This window comes from Haplochromis burtoni, unplaced genomic scaffold (genome assembly GCF_018398535.1).
Source record: "Haplochromis burtoni strain Fernald_Lab_line unplaced genomic scaffold, NCSU_Asbu1 Contig_273, whole genome shotgun sequence".
NCBI classification, from domain to species: Eukaryota; Metazoa; Chordata; class Actinopteri; order Cichliformes; family Cichlidae; genus Haplochromis; species Haplochromis burtoni.
Window position 1 is genome coordinate 592,281 of NW_024582634.1, and position 15,637 is coordinate 607,917.

Below are 15,637 nucleotides of genomic sequence, written 5' to 3' on the forward strand. Positions count from 1 at the left end.
CATGAAACATTACAGGGAACATTGGTCACCACCACACTTTAGTCTGTGGATTCGTTAACGTTAGCTTATAGTTGTTTCTGGAGCATAAATACACAACTCAGACAGGTAGAAGCTCGCTGTTAACTGATTTAGAACCAAAAAGTAGGATTTTAAATTAGACAGGAACAGGGAGGCCAGCGCTGGGGTTACAGGCTCCTTAGTGCCCGTCAGCAGGCGAGCAACTGCATTTGGACCAACTGGAGATCATGAAGAGAGGCCTGGTCCAAACCAAAGTACAGAGAACTGCAGCAGTCCAGTCTGCAAGTAATGGACACATGAATAACACGTTCACAGACATCAGCTGCAAGGTGTGGCTTTACCTTGGCTTGCTGTCTCCGATGGACAACGCTGGAGTGGACTACTGCGCTCACCTGACTACACAGTTTGACCTCCAATAGGAAAGATCACCGTGTTAAAAGCTAACTAACTAACCAGGCTGCTCCTTTGGTAAAATTCCCTTCCAGGTTCCTGTGTGTGCCTTTGCTGGTTATAGGAGTGCTTTCAGCCTGTCATACTCAGCCGCCTCCACAGGACGCTGCTTAACTCCGCACTCGCCTGCCTGCTCACCCTCCAATGCTCCCTTTTCACTGGTGCAATATCCACGTGGATTACTGGAAACGCTGCCTGGACTCATTCTCTTCTTCTCCTCACCAAGACCACATCCTTTCACTGATCTGTGCCACCTCCTGGCAAACATTATCCCGTGTGAGTGTACGATACAGAACGCCGAACTAGGTCCTGCTGTTTGTGCTGGGCTTTAGATTGGTTAACAATGATCGCCTCAGGTGCTGGTGGGCAGCAGGGTGCCGGTACAAATGTGCTACTCTTACATGAAGACAAAAGAAGAGGCAACAAGAGAGAAGGAAAGGTAGGCGTGTGGCAGTGAGGGACTGTTACAGGGAGAGAGCTGGCTGATATGATGGAGACAGAAGGAAAGAAGGCAGATATATGCAGGAGAGCAAGCAAAGTTCCAACTGTTCCATCATGGTGTGGACAGGAAGTGAAATGGAGGAGAAGATAAAATAGTCTGGTGGAGGTAAGTGTCAGACAGGAGCAGGTGGAAGAAGGATGAATGGAGGAAGCTCAGAGGATAATGTACCTGTGCAGGTGTGCAGCTGTGGCACTCTAACCAGGCTGTCTGGTACATGATAGAGGAGTACCAGTCTATGCAGAGGGGACAAAGTGGGTGGCCTCTGTCCCTTAACAGGGTCGTGGACCAACTATTGATCATGTGCCTCACCACACGCGACAAGGTGTAAAGACAGGCGGCAGCGGATCTGTGGAAGCTGTGATGTTTCTTACATGTCATTCTGTTTTCACTGCGCATTCAACCATACTACGTCCACGCGTGTGCTGTGTTGATAACATTCTGTCATTTCCACGGTACAAAAGTGGGACAGCTCTTAGAGCCAAGCCTTCTGTTTGTGTGGGTGTCCCCAGCACGCGCACGCAGGAAGTTCCTTTCCTGTCGAGAACGCGAGATGACGTAAGCTGCTTGCCGCGCAGTGATGATGGCGGTTCGTGAACGCGCAGTAAAAGTAATGGCTGCTCTGGATCGGCGGGTTCCTAGCCTCGATGATTTCGTGGGTCAAAGCTGGACTGCCTGGGCCGATTGGGCGGGCATGACGCCGGCGGATGGTAAGGAAACACCCTGACACAAACACTGATCGGTACGGAGCCATTTAACGGAAGCAGCAGTGTTTATTTTCGCGGAAACGCAGGACGGAGCTAAACATGTTACCCAAACAAAGACCCTACCGGGTCCTAGTGCTGGGTGGGTAACATGTTGGTCTTCACTAGGTTACAAAAATTATAATTGTAAGGACACAGTCATTGTAGCATGATTTCCACCTGTGTGGTCATAAAACAGTCTGCAGCGTTTAGGGGAGACCATTCGTGTGGAGAAAACCGGCAGGGCTGGCTGACATCAGAGCGGAAGGAGGCTAGTGTGGACGGCTGGCCGTGGAAAGCGAGGATACAAGCTACCATGCGAGCCCGACTAGCCGGTGGCGACGAGGTAGTTAGCATCAGCATGCTAACGCTAGCAGCAGCCGGATTCAGAGCAGACGCCGGTGACGGAGGAGGAGTCTGACGCTTCTGCACCGCTGGCCCATCCTGTGATAGAAGGAAACATTTTGTGTGTCGTTCCCACTTCGCTTCCTTCGCTTCCTAAACAGTGATACTCGTGGACTCGCCACACGATTCCTCATATATGTGGCTTCTGCCCACAGTGTTCTTGCTAGCTTAGACTCACTGTTTGGCGTTTCTCCAGTGCTGCTCTGCCCATTAACTGTCAGATAGTCTCCCCACCACCCAGTGCCATTAGCTACTGCCTGCTGATCGTATACTTGGACTACGAGTACTTCCTGAAGAAACGGTTGATCTGAGTCAATTACATAACACAGCTTATTAATGCGGGCTATGTGTGATGTAAGATGAGCATTACTAATGATGATACCAACATCACAGCTGACAGTGGCTGTCTTGAACATGTGTTTCAGGGCCTGATGTGGATGACTGCAATAAGAATGGCAAAAAGGCTGCAGAGGCAATGTCACTCAGTAAAGAGGGTAAGTGTGCAGGTTGGAAACATGCCTCATACTTATGGATCTCAGCTTTTCTAACAAACACACCTTTGCACATACACATGCTGGATGCTGTTTATGAGAACATGACACCACAACTCGGGGGTACCTGACAGTGCGTGTGAGGATCACACGGCCATAAGAGCCAGACAAGGCTGATCTGAAGCCCCCACTGTTCTTGGTTTGAATCTGCTGTGCATCCATCCATCCATCCATTCGCTTCCGCTTATCCTTTTCAGGGTCGCGGGGGGCGCTGGAGCCTATCCCAGCTGTCATAGGGCGAAAGGCGGGGTACACCCTGGACAGGTCGCCAGTCTGTCGCAGGGCCAACACATAGGGACAGACAACCATTCACACTTGCATTCACACCTAGTGACAATTTGGATTATCCAATCAACCTATCCCCACAAGCTGCATGTCTTTGGACGGTGGGAGGAAGCCGGAGTACCCGGAGAGAACCCACACAAACACGGGGAGAACATGCAAACTCCACACAGAAAGACCCCGGCCTGATGGAGGAATTGAACTCAGGACCTTCTTGCTGTGCGGCAACAGTGCTAACCACCGTGCCACCGTGCTGCCCGTCCTGCCCTCTGCTGTGCAGGTTTGGTTAAAAAAACTTTGGCCAGACTCGGAATGTTTCGTCAAAGTTTAACAATGAAGAGTCTTCACAGAGCTCATGCTGAGTTTCAGGTCGCTTATCGTGAACACAGCCTTTGTTGGAAATAGGCTTAAATTTCTATTTTTCTTTTGTAGTTATATTAACAGCTTATAACACTACACAAGCCACATGCTTTGTAATGCTGTGCATTGTAACACGCGTCTGTGACGACGGTGTGTTGGAGCGTATTTGGCACGTAGAGGAGTGTGAGTGTTTGCCACATGCACGCCAGCTTCGTCGTTCTAAGTGAAGCTTTGCAGCGTTTCCGGCCTGTGGTTCCAGCTAGCACCAAGCTCCTACTCATGGTGCACATCAGGGGAGCCTCACCAGTTGATGCCATCATTTACAATCCGATTTTTATGCCAGTGAATTTCTCATTAAGGTTTGTGTTTGTAACAAAGTGCACACTAAGGTTGGGTGACTGGACGTGTTGACCGACGACAGGCTGATCTGACTCCATCATTGTCTAACTGCTTCGATCGAGGGCTGGATAGCGTTAGCTTCTATAAAGTGTGCACGTCCAAACTTCTGTTTGGCAAACTTTTACTCACAGTTATTGGCTTCCACATACCGACGTGTTGGTGTGTGGCTGTGCATGAATATGTGTTTGTGCTGCAGATGCATGAAAACAGCCAGCTTCTTATTAAGACCACCAGGAGGCTGACTGGCCCGTCACTGGTCAGGGCAGCGGATGCATTCTGGTCCCCAGTCGGGTGGATTTACGTGAGCCTGGCTGAGCACTGTCGTGTGATCATCCTGTATACCTGCACGCCTGCTGCTGGGGCGGGATGTTGACTTGCACATACATACATACTGTTTGACCCAGAAACCGGGGAGTTTATTTGTGAGCAGGGGAAGAAGTGGATGGCTATCAGCCGCTAAAATGTCTTTACCGACTTATAATTCTGCTAATGCGCTCATGCTGTTTTCTCTAAGACACGGCTCCACTCATGATGCCTTCAGTAGACACACGGGACTCTTTCACTGACAAACACAAGCTGGGAAAGAGGAGATGTGTTGGTGAGCACAGAGATACAGAGCTCATCACATCATTTCAATAAACACGCTCGGCCTGTTTTTGGAGATGATGTGAGAGGATACCTGCTCCCCACAGTGTGCAGCATGTGTGCACCATGATGCTGTGCACATTCAGAGCACGCGTCAGCGAGAGGGAGCACTCAGCTTTAGTAGTTTAGAAGTATTTAGGATCTTGCACCAAGTGAAAGACGCTAACAGCACCACAAGGTGCTCTTTGTGCCTATGACGCGTGAAAACTGCCGACCTTAAATGACAGAAATGAGAGTCACAGCTGGTTTACTGTTCGGTGTGCGGGCAGACGTTCACATGGAGACGTTCACGTGCAGACGTTCACGTGCAGACGTTCAAACACCTTTTCAGCTGGTGGATACATTTGTGCTGCTGCTACATTTTGCAGCGATAGTTTCACGGCATGTTTTGCAAAGACTGCATTTTGTTCGACATCCTCCTCGTGAAATCCGAACGACATGCACCTGGGTTACATGCAGACAGCTTAATATTTCCATGGCAACCTGTACTCAATGGTTCCCATAAAGCCACTTTAACCATTGCACGTGGAAAAACCCGCGATACGTTGAGTATATTCGATTTATCGCACACCCATACCTTGGTAGTGAGTGAAACAAAGCCTGAAAATGTCATCACATTCAACTGAGTCTGCAAATACTTAGTCGGGTAAGTAAGCCCCGACTTACAGCTTCTCCATGGAACAGGCTACACAGTAGAAGCAGATCCAGCAGCACAGCAGGCTACGAGCATGTCAGTCGCAAGAAGCACGTGCAGATTTAGGATGTTTGAAACTGTAGGTTCCTCTAAGTGAGAGTACGTCTTTCTGTGTTCTCCACTCTTCTTCAAGACATGTCCATCTTTGGCCTCTACCCTGGCCATGACGACTTCTACCTGGTGGTTTGCAGCCATTGCGGGCAGGTCGTGAAGCCACAGGCCTTTGAAAAGCACTGCGAGCGGAGACACGGGCCTGTGGCCAAGCTGTACGCCCGCTTACGCTCTCCCACCCCGGCACCGCAACCCCAACAGAGAAGCCATCACGGCCCCTCTCCTCCTCATGGGACCAACGCTGCTTCGTGGGAGGGTCGAAACCAGGGAGTCGGGCAGCTCCGGGCGGCTCCACCTTCACCCGTCACACCACCACAGTACAGATACTCAAAGACTTCCAAGGACGGAGTGCGGTAAGAACACAGTCCAGTCAAAATGTCCGAGCTTGATTAAAGCAATAATAGATGATGTCAGCTGTTCAGAGTGTAGTGGCTAGCTTGGATTGGACGTGCAATGATTTTGTTCGTCTAAATCCTCTGTACAAATGTTGTAATGTGTTCTTATATCTAACTGAAATGACAAACAGCGAGTGTTGGCCTCTCTTTGTAGCGAGTCATCCAAACCACACAGCAGCACATTAATGACTAACCTTTAAACCTGATGCTCTTTGTCACTGTGCTAATGTGTTTGCATTATTAGCCCTAGCTCTGTAGCTAGCTGAAGCTCCAGTGAGCCATAGTCATAATCTTTGATCAGGTAACAGCAGAACCGTATGTTCTGGTGCATCATGTTTAGATGGAAGCTAGCACCATAGATCCTCCATGGATGCTGACTGTAGAATAACACCTGTCATAAAAGCCAAGCTAAACCTTTTCTTGGGGATGAAAGGCTGTTGGCTGTTTTTGAACTCGGTGCTTGCTGGAGTCTGAGGACCACAGACAGGGTTGCACCCAGAAATGAGGTGGGACTTGTCTGTGGTAGAATCTGTCTCAGCTCATCGCCGCTCGAGTTTTCTCTCAAATACACATTTGACTTTTTTTATTTTCGAGTTTTGGTGAGTTGAAGCCCTTTGGCGTGTCCTGATGTGTGCTACACTGTAACCTGCTCGTGCATCGTTCCAGCTTGTAGGAAAGGATTGGTGTTTGGAGAGAAGCCGGCATGAAAGTGGGCATCTTCTTCAGTTCCTGACTTCCTGTCATACTTGGTGGAGCGTGGTGGATTATCATGTTAAAGTTATTAATCATTGAGTGTCGAGCTTACAGCTCAGTACAAAAGCCTCACACACCTTTCTATCCAAACCTTGTGTTTGCGACCAATCAGCACAGAGCTGTGTTAGAGAGACGAACACGTGATCTGAGCGAGCACAGCTAATGTAGAGCGCAGGACTGAAACATTAGAGCCCTCTTATTCACACATGGTTGTTTTTCATTGGCTACGATGACAAACTGTGAACTTCTTCTCTCGTCACCAAGACACTCCCCACTGGAGAAGTCCCACAGCAGTCACTTTGACTCTTCGGTATTCAAGCAGCCACCACCTCTCGAGCCTCCCATGAGCTCCCCACCTCCGTCTCTCAGAGATCCCCCTTGGCCACACGGAGCTACTCCGCCTGGTAGATCTTCACCCAGTGACAGGCACCCCACAGTGAGAAAGGATTCCACTCAAACCTCCGCTGCCACACGCCACCGCATCCCCAGACCCTACAACAAAGTGGCTTCCAGTGAGTACAAGTTCAGACGTGCAGGCAATAGAGAAAGTAGATGTCAGTAGAAGTGTGGTGCGTTCCCGAATAAGTCGGAAGTCGATGCCAAGTTTTAAAGGTTTTTGTTTCCCACTCGGAAAGTCCGAGCCAACCAATGTGACCCGAGGTAGCAATCCAAGATGGCGGCACTGTTAAAACAAGCCGAGCGTCACTCCGAGCTATTCTGGAACGCTGCGTTCATGTGTCTGTGCGATGTCTTTGTTCTGTTTGAGTCTGCAGCCGGCGTCTGCTGACACACAGCGTGACGTGCTGTGATGCATCATGAAGGATCAGCCTGCCGAGTGCAGAGAGCGCGGCTGGAGCGCAGCTCTGTGCCGCGCTGCAGCTGCGCAGACGGCTGTTTGCTTTCAAATAGAATGAAACCGTGTGTCCACACGTGTGGACAACAGACGTGAGCTTGCGCTGTCACACTGTGGCTCACGTGGCTTCTGTGTGTCCTCAGAGAGGAAGTGCGACTTGGACAAACACTGCGGCGTCCTTGACCCAGACAGGAAGAAAGTGTGCACCCGCCTCCTGACATGCAATGTAAGCAACACACACACGCACACGCACACGCACACACACACACACACACACGCACGCGCGTGCGTGCTGTCCCATGTTAGTGCTTCAGTGTGGGTAAGTACAGGGTGAGGCGTGCTGTCAGGCTGTGACCCAGTGACAGGGCAGCATGTGGGCTTCGAGCCTGTCCGCCATGTTCACCCTCACGCACACTCATTATGCTGTTATCACTGAACGTTTGTGTAAACCTGTGTGTCATGTTTGTGTGTCACATGTCATTCTGTCATTGAAGTTGTCCTGCACAGCCGTGAGTCCTTTTTGTTTTCCACTGGATCGATCTCCTCAACAATGTGATATCAAATATGTGACAGTTTTCCACAGTGGAGATTCCCATCGTGGTCTTCACCACAGCTCTCCCACTTTCAAACTGGTGTGAGGTCCAGTCTGTCCCAAACTCTGTGTCTTTCCATCTCGTGTTGAGCTCTGGAAGCACCAATAAAGCCTATTCTTCATAATATTTCCAGAAACATCTCCTGTGCTCTTTACACGTCACCCACCATAGGTGTGGCTGAAACGTCGCAGTATAGAGTAACAATGCAGGATTGGAACGGGCAGTGAACAGGACACGTGCAGTGCATCAACACAACACACTCTGACAGTGATTCACACACGGCTCCAACCTGCCACGGAGCATCCTGGCAGCTCGTTTGGACTCACCTGTGGACAGAAACAGGTGGCGGCCATACGTCAGTCACACCTGAAGCCAGTTACACTGGAGGGAGGTTCACAACACGCTGTGGCTGAGCTCCCTGCACTGAAGACAACAGCTGATAAAAGACTGCAGTGCAGGAACAACTCCAAGCTGTTCTGCAGACTCGAACTGTCCATCGACATGTGAAGGAAACGAAAGGCAGGAGAGCCAGGACCGCCCACTGCTGGGACAGGAAAAAGCCGCCTTGGAGTTTACCACAGTGCACGACTTGACCATCAGAGAACAGAGCGAGGCCTACCAAGGAGACGACACAGTAGCTAACATCATAAAAGACACCTCACATCCTGGCCACTCCCTGTTCGAACGGTTGCCCTCAGGCAGACGGTACAGGGCAATCAGAGCAAGGACTAATAGACTCAAACACAGCTGTTATCCAACTGCAATAACACATCTGAATACTACAAAAAAATGTCCATCACGCCACTCCTGTGTTAATCTATGCACGGTCTGAAGCATGTGTGTGGGAACGTATGTGAATGTTTTACTGTTACATCTTATTAGTATTTTAAGTATTCTATCTATTTTATTTATTGAATTTTATTGTTTTATTTATATTTTGATATTGCTAGGGATGATGCAATGATCGGGGACCATTCTTAATTTCGTTGTTCTCGTGACAATGACAATAAAGTTTCTGATTCTGATGATTCTGATACAGTCAGACACGGTTGCTGCCTCTGGCCTGACGGTGTGCGAGGCATCATGAGATCTGAAGACTACCAGTGTAGGGTCAGTGTGAGACAGCTGGGTCAGAGGTCATGGGACCAGCAGGACCAGGACCCCGACACGCCTCTGTTTGTGTGAAGACGACACGCTAATCTGAATCCCACTGATCACGCATGGAGACATGTCAGAACTGCGCCCTCCAGATCGCAGTTTGCAAAAGGAGAGCGGTTGACCATCGCAGGCCAGACGTGCAGCTTGTTGATGATAGAGGTGACCGACTGCAGTTATTCTTCTGAGCTGTGTGTGAAACGCTGTCAAGTCTTTAGTGTTGATCCACTGCACATACAGGAAGTAAACATGTGTACACCAAAACAGCTCTGTGGGAGAAATGGTGCTTCTGCTGGGAACACTGGGGGGTTCGTACGGGCGCTTCATTAATGGGGGACAACTTGTGCTGTGTTCAGATGAAAATGTCCTCGACTGTGGGAGCAGTTTAATGTGGACTCTATAGGTGGGGGATGATGTCATCTTTCAAAAGCACTGTTATACTGTCCTGTTATTGAAAGATTCGATTCTGAAACTCCACAGTATCCAGTGAGTCCCAGTCACACAGGCCTGCTCAGATCCACAGCAAACACACAATCTGATCTGTCCTTCCCTCAGATTCACTCCATCCACCAGAGGAGGAAGGTGGTGGGCCGCAGCAAGAACTTTGACCAGCTAGTGGCAGAACTCAAGACCAGGGTTCGAGAGAAAGGGAGCCCAGCCCTGGAGGGAGGCTCCTCGACGGGACAGTCCCTCAGCCCAGAGGCCCCCAGGGAGCAAGCTGGTACTCCACACTGCAGGAGACCTTTGGTCACCCTCCCTGCCTTCAGGTTGTGAAGAATGCTGAAGCTAAGGATGCTTATAGAAGAAGTTAGGACTCTTCTAGAGATAAATAATCATCTTTTTACTGATTATAGCGGCTCAAACATGGTTTGGCTTGCAGGATTCATGTGTAGTCAGCTGCTGGGAAACTGTTTTATCAAGAAGCTAACAGCTGCTGCTGTAACATAGACATGCTGGACTGATGGTCTGCTAAACTAACACCCAGGTGTTCGTTCTGTTACATAATCCCCAAACAGAGCAAGTTTAAAGGCTTCTCAGATGAGTCCACCAGTTCGCGACTCAGTACAGCGTGTGCATCAAGTGTAGGGAAGGAGCTGATGTGGTGCTGCTGAGGGTGTAACTGGATCTGGATGGTCCTGTGTGTGTGTTCTAGTTGGCCTACGGCTGTGGTAGAGAGTGCCCCAGAGGAGGAGAGCCAGCGGTCGGATGAGGGTAATCCCAGAGTCCCCTCGCCTCTGGTCCACGGACGAATCTCGAGCGATGAAAGCGAGGCAGAAGGAAACGACGAGCGAGCTGAGTTTCCATCTTCGGCTGCGCATCCCAGACCAGCGGCGGTGAGACTTACTGGGGCTCAGCAGCCACAGAGCCCAGCCTCTGATCACCATAGGCTGAGACGTTACACAGGGACAGGAGGACGCCCATGCTGTGTCCTCATGTCCCCAAGGACGCAGGGGAGACGCACACACAGGAGACGCACACACAGGAGACGCACGCACAGGAGACACACGCACAGGAGACACACGCACAGGAGACACACACACAGGAGACACGCACACAGGAGACGCACAGGAGACACACACACAGGAGACGCACACACAGCAGATGCACACACAGGAGACGCACAGCAGACGCACACACAGCAGACGCACACACAGGAGACGCACACAGGAGACCACACACAGGTCTCATTATCACAGCCTGTGTCTCCCGTGTGTGTGTCTGCTGTGCGTCTCCCGTGTGTGTGTCTGCTGTGCGTCTCCCGTGTGTGTGTCTGCTGTGCGTCTCCCGTGTGTGTGTCTGCTGTGCGTCTCCCGTGTGTGCGTCTCCTGTCTGTGCGTCTCCTGTGTGTGTGTCCTGTCTGTGTGTCGTCTCCTGTGTGTCTCCTGTGTGTGTCTGCTGTGTGTGTCTCCTGTGTGTGCTCCTGCTGTGTGTCTGCTGTGTGTGTGTGTCTGCTGTGTGTCTCCTGTGTGTGTCTGCTGTGTCTGTGTTCGTCTCCTGTGTGTGTCTGCTGTGTGTGTGTGTGTCTCCTGTGTGTGTGTCTGCTGTGTGTGTGTTCTGCTGTGTGTCTCGTGTGTGTGTGTGCTGTGTCTGGTGTGTGTCTGTGTCTGTGCGTGTCTGTGTGTGTCTGCTGTGTGTGTGTCTGCGTGTGTGTCTGCCTGTGCTGTGTGTCTCGCTGTGTGGTGTCTGCGTGTGTGTCTGCCTGTGCTGTGCGTGTTTCGTCTGTGTGTGTGTGTCTGCTGTCTGTGTGTCTGCTGTCTGTGGTCTCCGTGTGTGTGTCTGCTGTGGTCTCCTGTGTGTGTGTCTGCTGTGTCGTCTCCTGTGTGTCTCCTGTGTGTGTCTCCTGTGTGTGTCTGCTGTGTGTGTTCCTCTGTGTGTGTGTCCCTGTGTGTGTGTCTCCTGTGTGTGTTCCCGTGTGTGTGTCTCTGCTGTGTGTGTCTCCCTGTGTGTGTGTGTCTGTCTGTGTGTGTGTCTCTCCTGTGTGTCTCGTGTCTGTGTGTGTGTCTGCCTGTGTGTGTGTGTCTGTCTGTGTGTCTGCTGTGCGTCTCGTCTGCTGTGTGTGTCGTCTGCTGTGTGTCTCCTGTGTGTGTCTGCTGTGTCGTCTCCCGTGTGTGTGTCTGCTGTGTGCGTCTGCTGCGTGTGTCTCCCGTGTGTGTGTCTGCTGTGTCGTCTCCCGTGTGTGCGTCTCCTGTGTGTCTCCGTGTGCGTCTCCTGTGTGTCTCCTGTGTGTGTGTCTCCTGTGTGCTGTGTGTCTCCTGTGTGTGTGTCTCCGTGTGTCTCCCGTGTGTGTGTGTCTCCTGTGCTGCCTCTGTGTGTGTGTCTGCTGTGCTGTGCGTCTCCTGTGTGTGCGTCGTCTGTGTGTCTCTGTCCGCTGCTCGTGTGTCTCTGTGTGTCTGCTGTGTGTGTCTCCGGTCGTCGTGCTGTGTCGTGTGTGCTGCTCGTGCTGTGTGCGTCCTGTCGTGTGTGTCGTCGTCCGTGTGTCGTGCGTCCTGTGGGTCTCGTCCTGTCTGCTGTGCGTGCTGTGTTTGTCGTTGTCTGCCTTCGCCTGGTCCCTGGGTGTGTGTTCTGTGCTGTGTCTCCTGTGCGTGCGTCTCCTGTGTGTGCGTCTCCTGTGTGTGCGTCTCCCCTGCGTCCTTGGGGACATGAGGACACAGCATGGGCGTCCTCCTGTCCCTGTGTAACGTCTCAGCCTATGGTGATCAGAGGCTGGGCTCTGTGGCTGCTGAGCCCCAGTAAGTCTCACCGCCGCTGGTCTGGGATGCGCAGCCGAAGATGGAAACTCAGCTCGCTCGTCGTTTCCTTCTGCCTCGCTTTCATCGCTCGAGATTCGTCCGTGGACCAGAGGCGAGGGGACTCTGGGATTACCCTCATCCGACCGCTGGCTCTCCTCCTCTGGGGCACTCTCTACCACAGCCGTAGGCCAACTAGAACACACACACAGGACCATCCAGATCCAGTTACACCCTCAGCAGCACCACATCAGCTCCTTCCCTACACTTGATGCACACGCTGTACTGAGTCGCGAACTGGTGGACTCATCTGAGAAGCCTTTAAACTTGCTCTGTTTGGGGATTATGTAACAGAACGAACACCTGGGTGTTAGTTTAGCAGACCATCAGTCCAGCATGTCTATGTTACAGCAGCAGCTGTTAGCTTCTTGATAAAACAGTTTCCCAGCAGCTGACTACACATGAATCCTGCAAGCCAAACCATGTTTGAGCCGCTATAATCAGTAAAAAGATGATTATTTATCTCTAGAAGAGTCCTAACTTCTTCTATAAGCATCCTTAGCTTCAGCATTCTTCACAACCTGAAGGCAGGGAGGGTGACCAAAGGTCTCCTGCAGTGTGGAGTACCAGCTTGCTCCCTGGGGGCCTCTGGGCTGAGGGACTGTCCCGTCGAGGAGCCTCCCTCCAGGGCTGGGCTCCCTTTCTCTCGAACCCTGGTCTTGAGTTCTGCCACTAGCTGGTCAAAGTTCTTGCTGCGGCCCACCACCTTCCTCCTCTGGTGGATGGAGTGAATCTGAGGGAAGGACAGATCAGATTGTGTGTTTGCTGTGGATCTGAGCAGGCCTGTGTGACTGGGACTCACTGGATACTGTGGAGTTTCAGAATCGAATCTTTCAATAACAGGACAGTATAACAGTGCTTTTGAAAGATGACATCATCCCCCACCTATAGAGTCCACATTAAACTGCTCCCACAGTCGAGGACATTTTCATCTGAACACAGCACAAGTTGTCCCCCATTAATGAAGCGCCCGTACGAACCCCCCAGTGTTCCCAGCAGAAGCACCATTTCTCCCACAGAGCTGTTTTGGTGTACACATGTTTACTTCCTGTATGTGCAGTGGATCAACACTAAAGACTTGACAGCGTTTCACACACAGCTCAGAAGAATAACTGCAGTCGGTCACCTCTATCATCAACAAGCTGCACGTCTGGCCTGCGATGGTCAACCGCTCTCCTTTTGCAAACTGCGATCTGGAGGGCGCAGTTCTGACATGTCTCCATGCGTGATCAGTGGGATTCAGATTAGCGTGTCGTCTTCACACAAACAGAGGCGTGTCGGGGTCCTGGTCCTGCTGGTCCCATGACCTCTGACCCAGCTGTCTCACACTGACCCTACACTGGTAGTCTTCAGATCTCATGATGCCTCGCACACCGTCAGGCCAGAGGCAGCAACCGTGTCTGACTGTATCAGAATCATCAGAATCAGAAACTTTATTGTCATTGTCACGAGAACAACGAAATGAAGAATGGTCCCCGATCATTGCATCATCCCTAGCAATATCAAAATATAAATAAAACAATAAAATTCAATAAATAAAATAGATAGAATACTTAAAATACTAATAAGATGTAACAGTAAAACATTCACATACATTCCCACACACATGCTTCAGACCGTGCATAGATTAACACAAGAGTGGCGTGATGGACATTTTTTTGTAGTATTCAGATGTGTTATTGCAGTTGGATAACAGCTGTGTTTGAGTCTATTAGTCCTTGCTCTGATTGCCCTGTACCGTCTGCCTGAGGGCAACGTTCGAACAGGGAGTGGCCAGGATGTGAGGTGTCTTTTATGATGTTAGCTACTGTGTCGTCTCCTTGGTAGGCCTCGCTCTGTTCTCTGATGGTCAAGTCGTGCACTGTGGTAAACTCCAAGGCGGCTTTTTCCTGTCCCAGCAGTGGGCGGTCCTGGCTCTCCTGCCTTTCGTTTCCTTCACATGTCGATGGACAGTTCGAGTCTGCAGAACAGCTTGGAGTTGTTCCTGCACTGCAGTCTTTTATCAGCTGTTGTCTTCAGTGCAGGGAGCTCAGCCACAGCGTGTTGTGAACCTCCCTCCAGTGTAACTGGCTTCAGGTGTGACTGACGTATGGCCGCCACCTGTTTCTGTCCACAGGTGAGTCCAAACGAGCTGCCAGGATGCTCCGTGGCAGGTTGGAGCCGTGTGTGAATCACTGTCAGAGTGTGTTGTGTTGATGCACTGCACGTGTCCTGTTCACTGCCCGTTCCAATCCTGCATTGTTACTCTATACTGCGACGTTTCAGCCACACCTATGGTGGGTGACGTGTAAAGAGCACAGGAGATGTTTCTGGAAATATTATGAAGAATAGGCTTTATTGGTGCTTCCAGAGCTCAACACGAGATGGAAAGACACAGAGTTTGGGACAGACTGGACCTCACACCAGTTTGAAAGTGGGAGAGCTGTGGTGAAGACCACGATGGGAATCTCCACTGTGGAAAACTGTCACATATTTGATATCACATTGTTGAGGAGATCGATCCAGTGGAAAACAAAAAGGACTCACGGCTGTGCAGGACAACTTCAATGACAGAATGACATGTGACACACAAACATGACACACAGGTTTACACAAACGTTCAGTGATAACAGCATAATGAGTGTGCGTGAGGGTGAACATGGCGGACAGGCTCGAAGCCCACATGCTGCCCTGTCACTGGGTCACAGCCTGACAGCACGCCTCACCCTGTACTTACCCACACTGAAGCACTAACATGGGACAGCACGCACGCGCGTGCGTGTGTGTGTGTGTGTGTGTGCGTGTGCGTGTGTGTGTTGCTTACATTGCATGTCAGGAGGCGGGTGCACACTTTCTTCCTGTCTGGGTCAAGGACGCCGCAGTGTTTGTCCAAGTCGCACTTCCTCTCTGAGGACACACAGAAGCCACGTGAGCCACAGTGTGACAGCGCAAGCTCACGTCTGTTGTCCACACGTGTGGACACACGGTTTCATTCTATTTGAAAGCAAACAGCCGTCTGCGCAGCTGCAGCGCGGCACAGAGCTGCGCTCCAGCCGCGCTCTCTGCACTCGGCAGGCTGATCCTTCATGATGCATCACAGCACGTCACGCTGTGTGTCAGCAGACGCCGGCTGCAGACTCAAACAGAACAAAGACATCGCACAGACACATGAACGCAGCGTTCCAGAATAGCTCGGAGTGACGCTCGGCTTGTTTTAACAGTGCCGCCATCTTGGATTGCTACCTCGGGTCACATTGGTTGGCTCGGACTTTCCGAGTGGGAAACAAAAACCTTTAAAACTTGGCATCGACTTCCGACTTATTCGGGAACGCACCACACTTCTACTGACATCTACTTTCTCTATTGCCTGCACGTCTGAACTTGTACTCACTGGAAGCCACTTTGTTGTAGGGTCTGGGGATGCGGTGGCGTGTGGCAGCGGAGGTTTGAGTGGAATCCTTTCTA

At 51.0% G+C, this 15,637-nt stretch overlaps 1 protein-coding gene and 1 long non-coding RNA gene across 3 annotated transcripts in view; one reads left to right on the forward strand and one right to left on the reverse strand.

Annotated features, from left to right (window-relative positions):
- atxn7l2a (ataxin 7-like 2a) overlaps positions 1-15,637 on the forward strand; it is a 21,694-nt gene continuing 6,057 nt past the window's right edge. For both annotated transcript variants that reach the window (XM_005939778.3, XM_005939779.3), the window contains exons 1-7: positions 1-1,677; positions 2,541-2,609; positions 5,180-5,510; positions 6,570-6,817; positions 7,302-7,384; positions 9,462-9,673; positions 10,060-10,240. In XM_005939778.3, the coding sequence (XP_005939840.1) occupies positions 1,548-1,677; positions 2,541-2,609; positions 5,180-5,510; positions 6,570-6,817; positions 7,302-7,384; positions 9,462-9,673; positions 10,060-10,240 (1,254 nt within the window). In that variant the 5' untranslated portion in view covers positions 1-1,547. The remainder of the gene's footprint in view (positions 1,678-2,540; positions 2,610-5,179; positions 5,511-6,569; positions 6,818-7,301; positions 7,385-9,461; positions 9,674-10,059; positions 10,241-15,637) is intronic.
- LOC121815685 lies at positions 11,989-15,636 on the reverse strand. The gene is made up of 3 exons (XR_006055281.1): positions 15,564-15,636; positions 14,997-15,079; positions 11,989-12,926 (listed from the first exon to the last, which is right to left on the reverse strand). It is a non-coding gene; the product is annotated as an uncharacterized LOC121815685 (long non-coding RNA).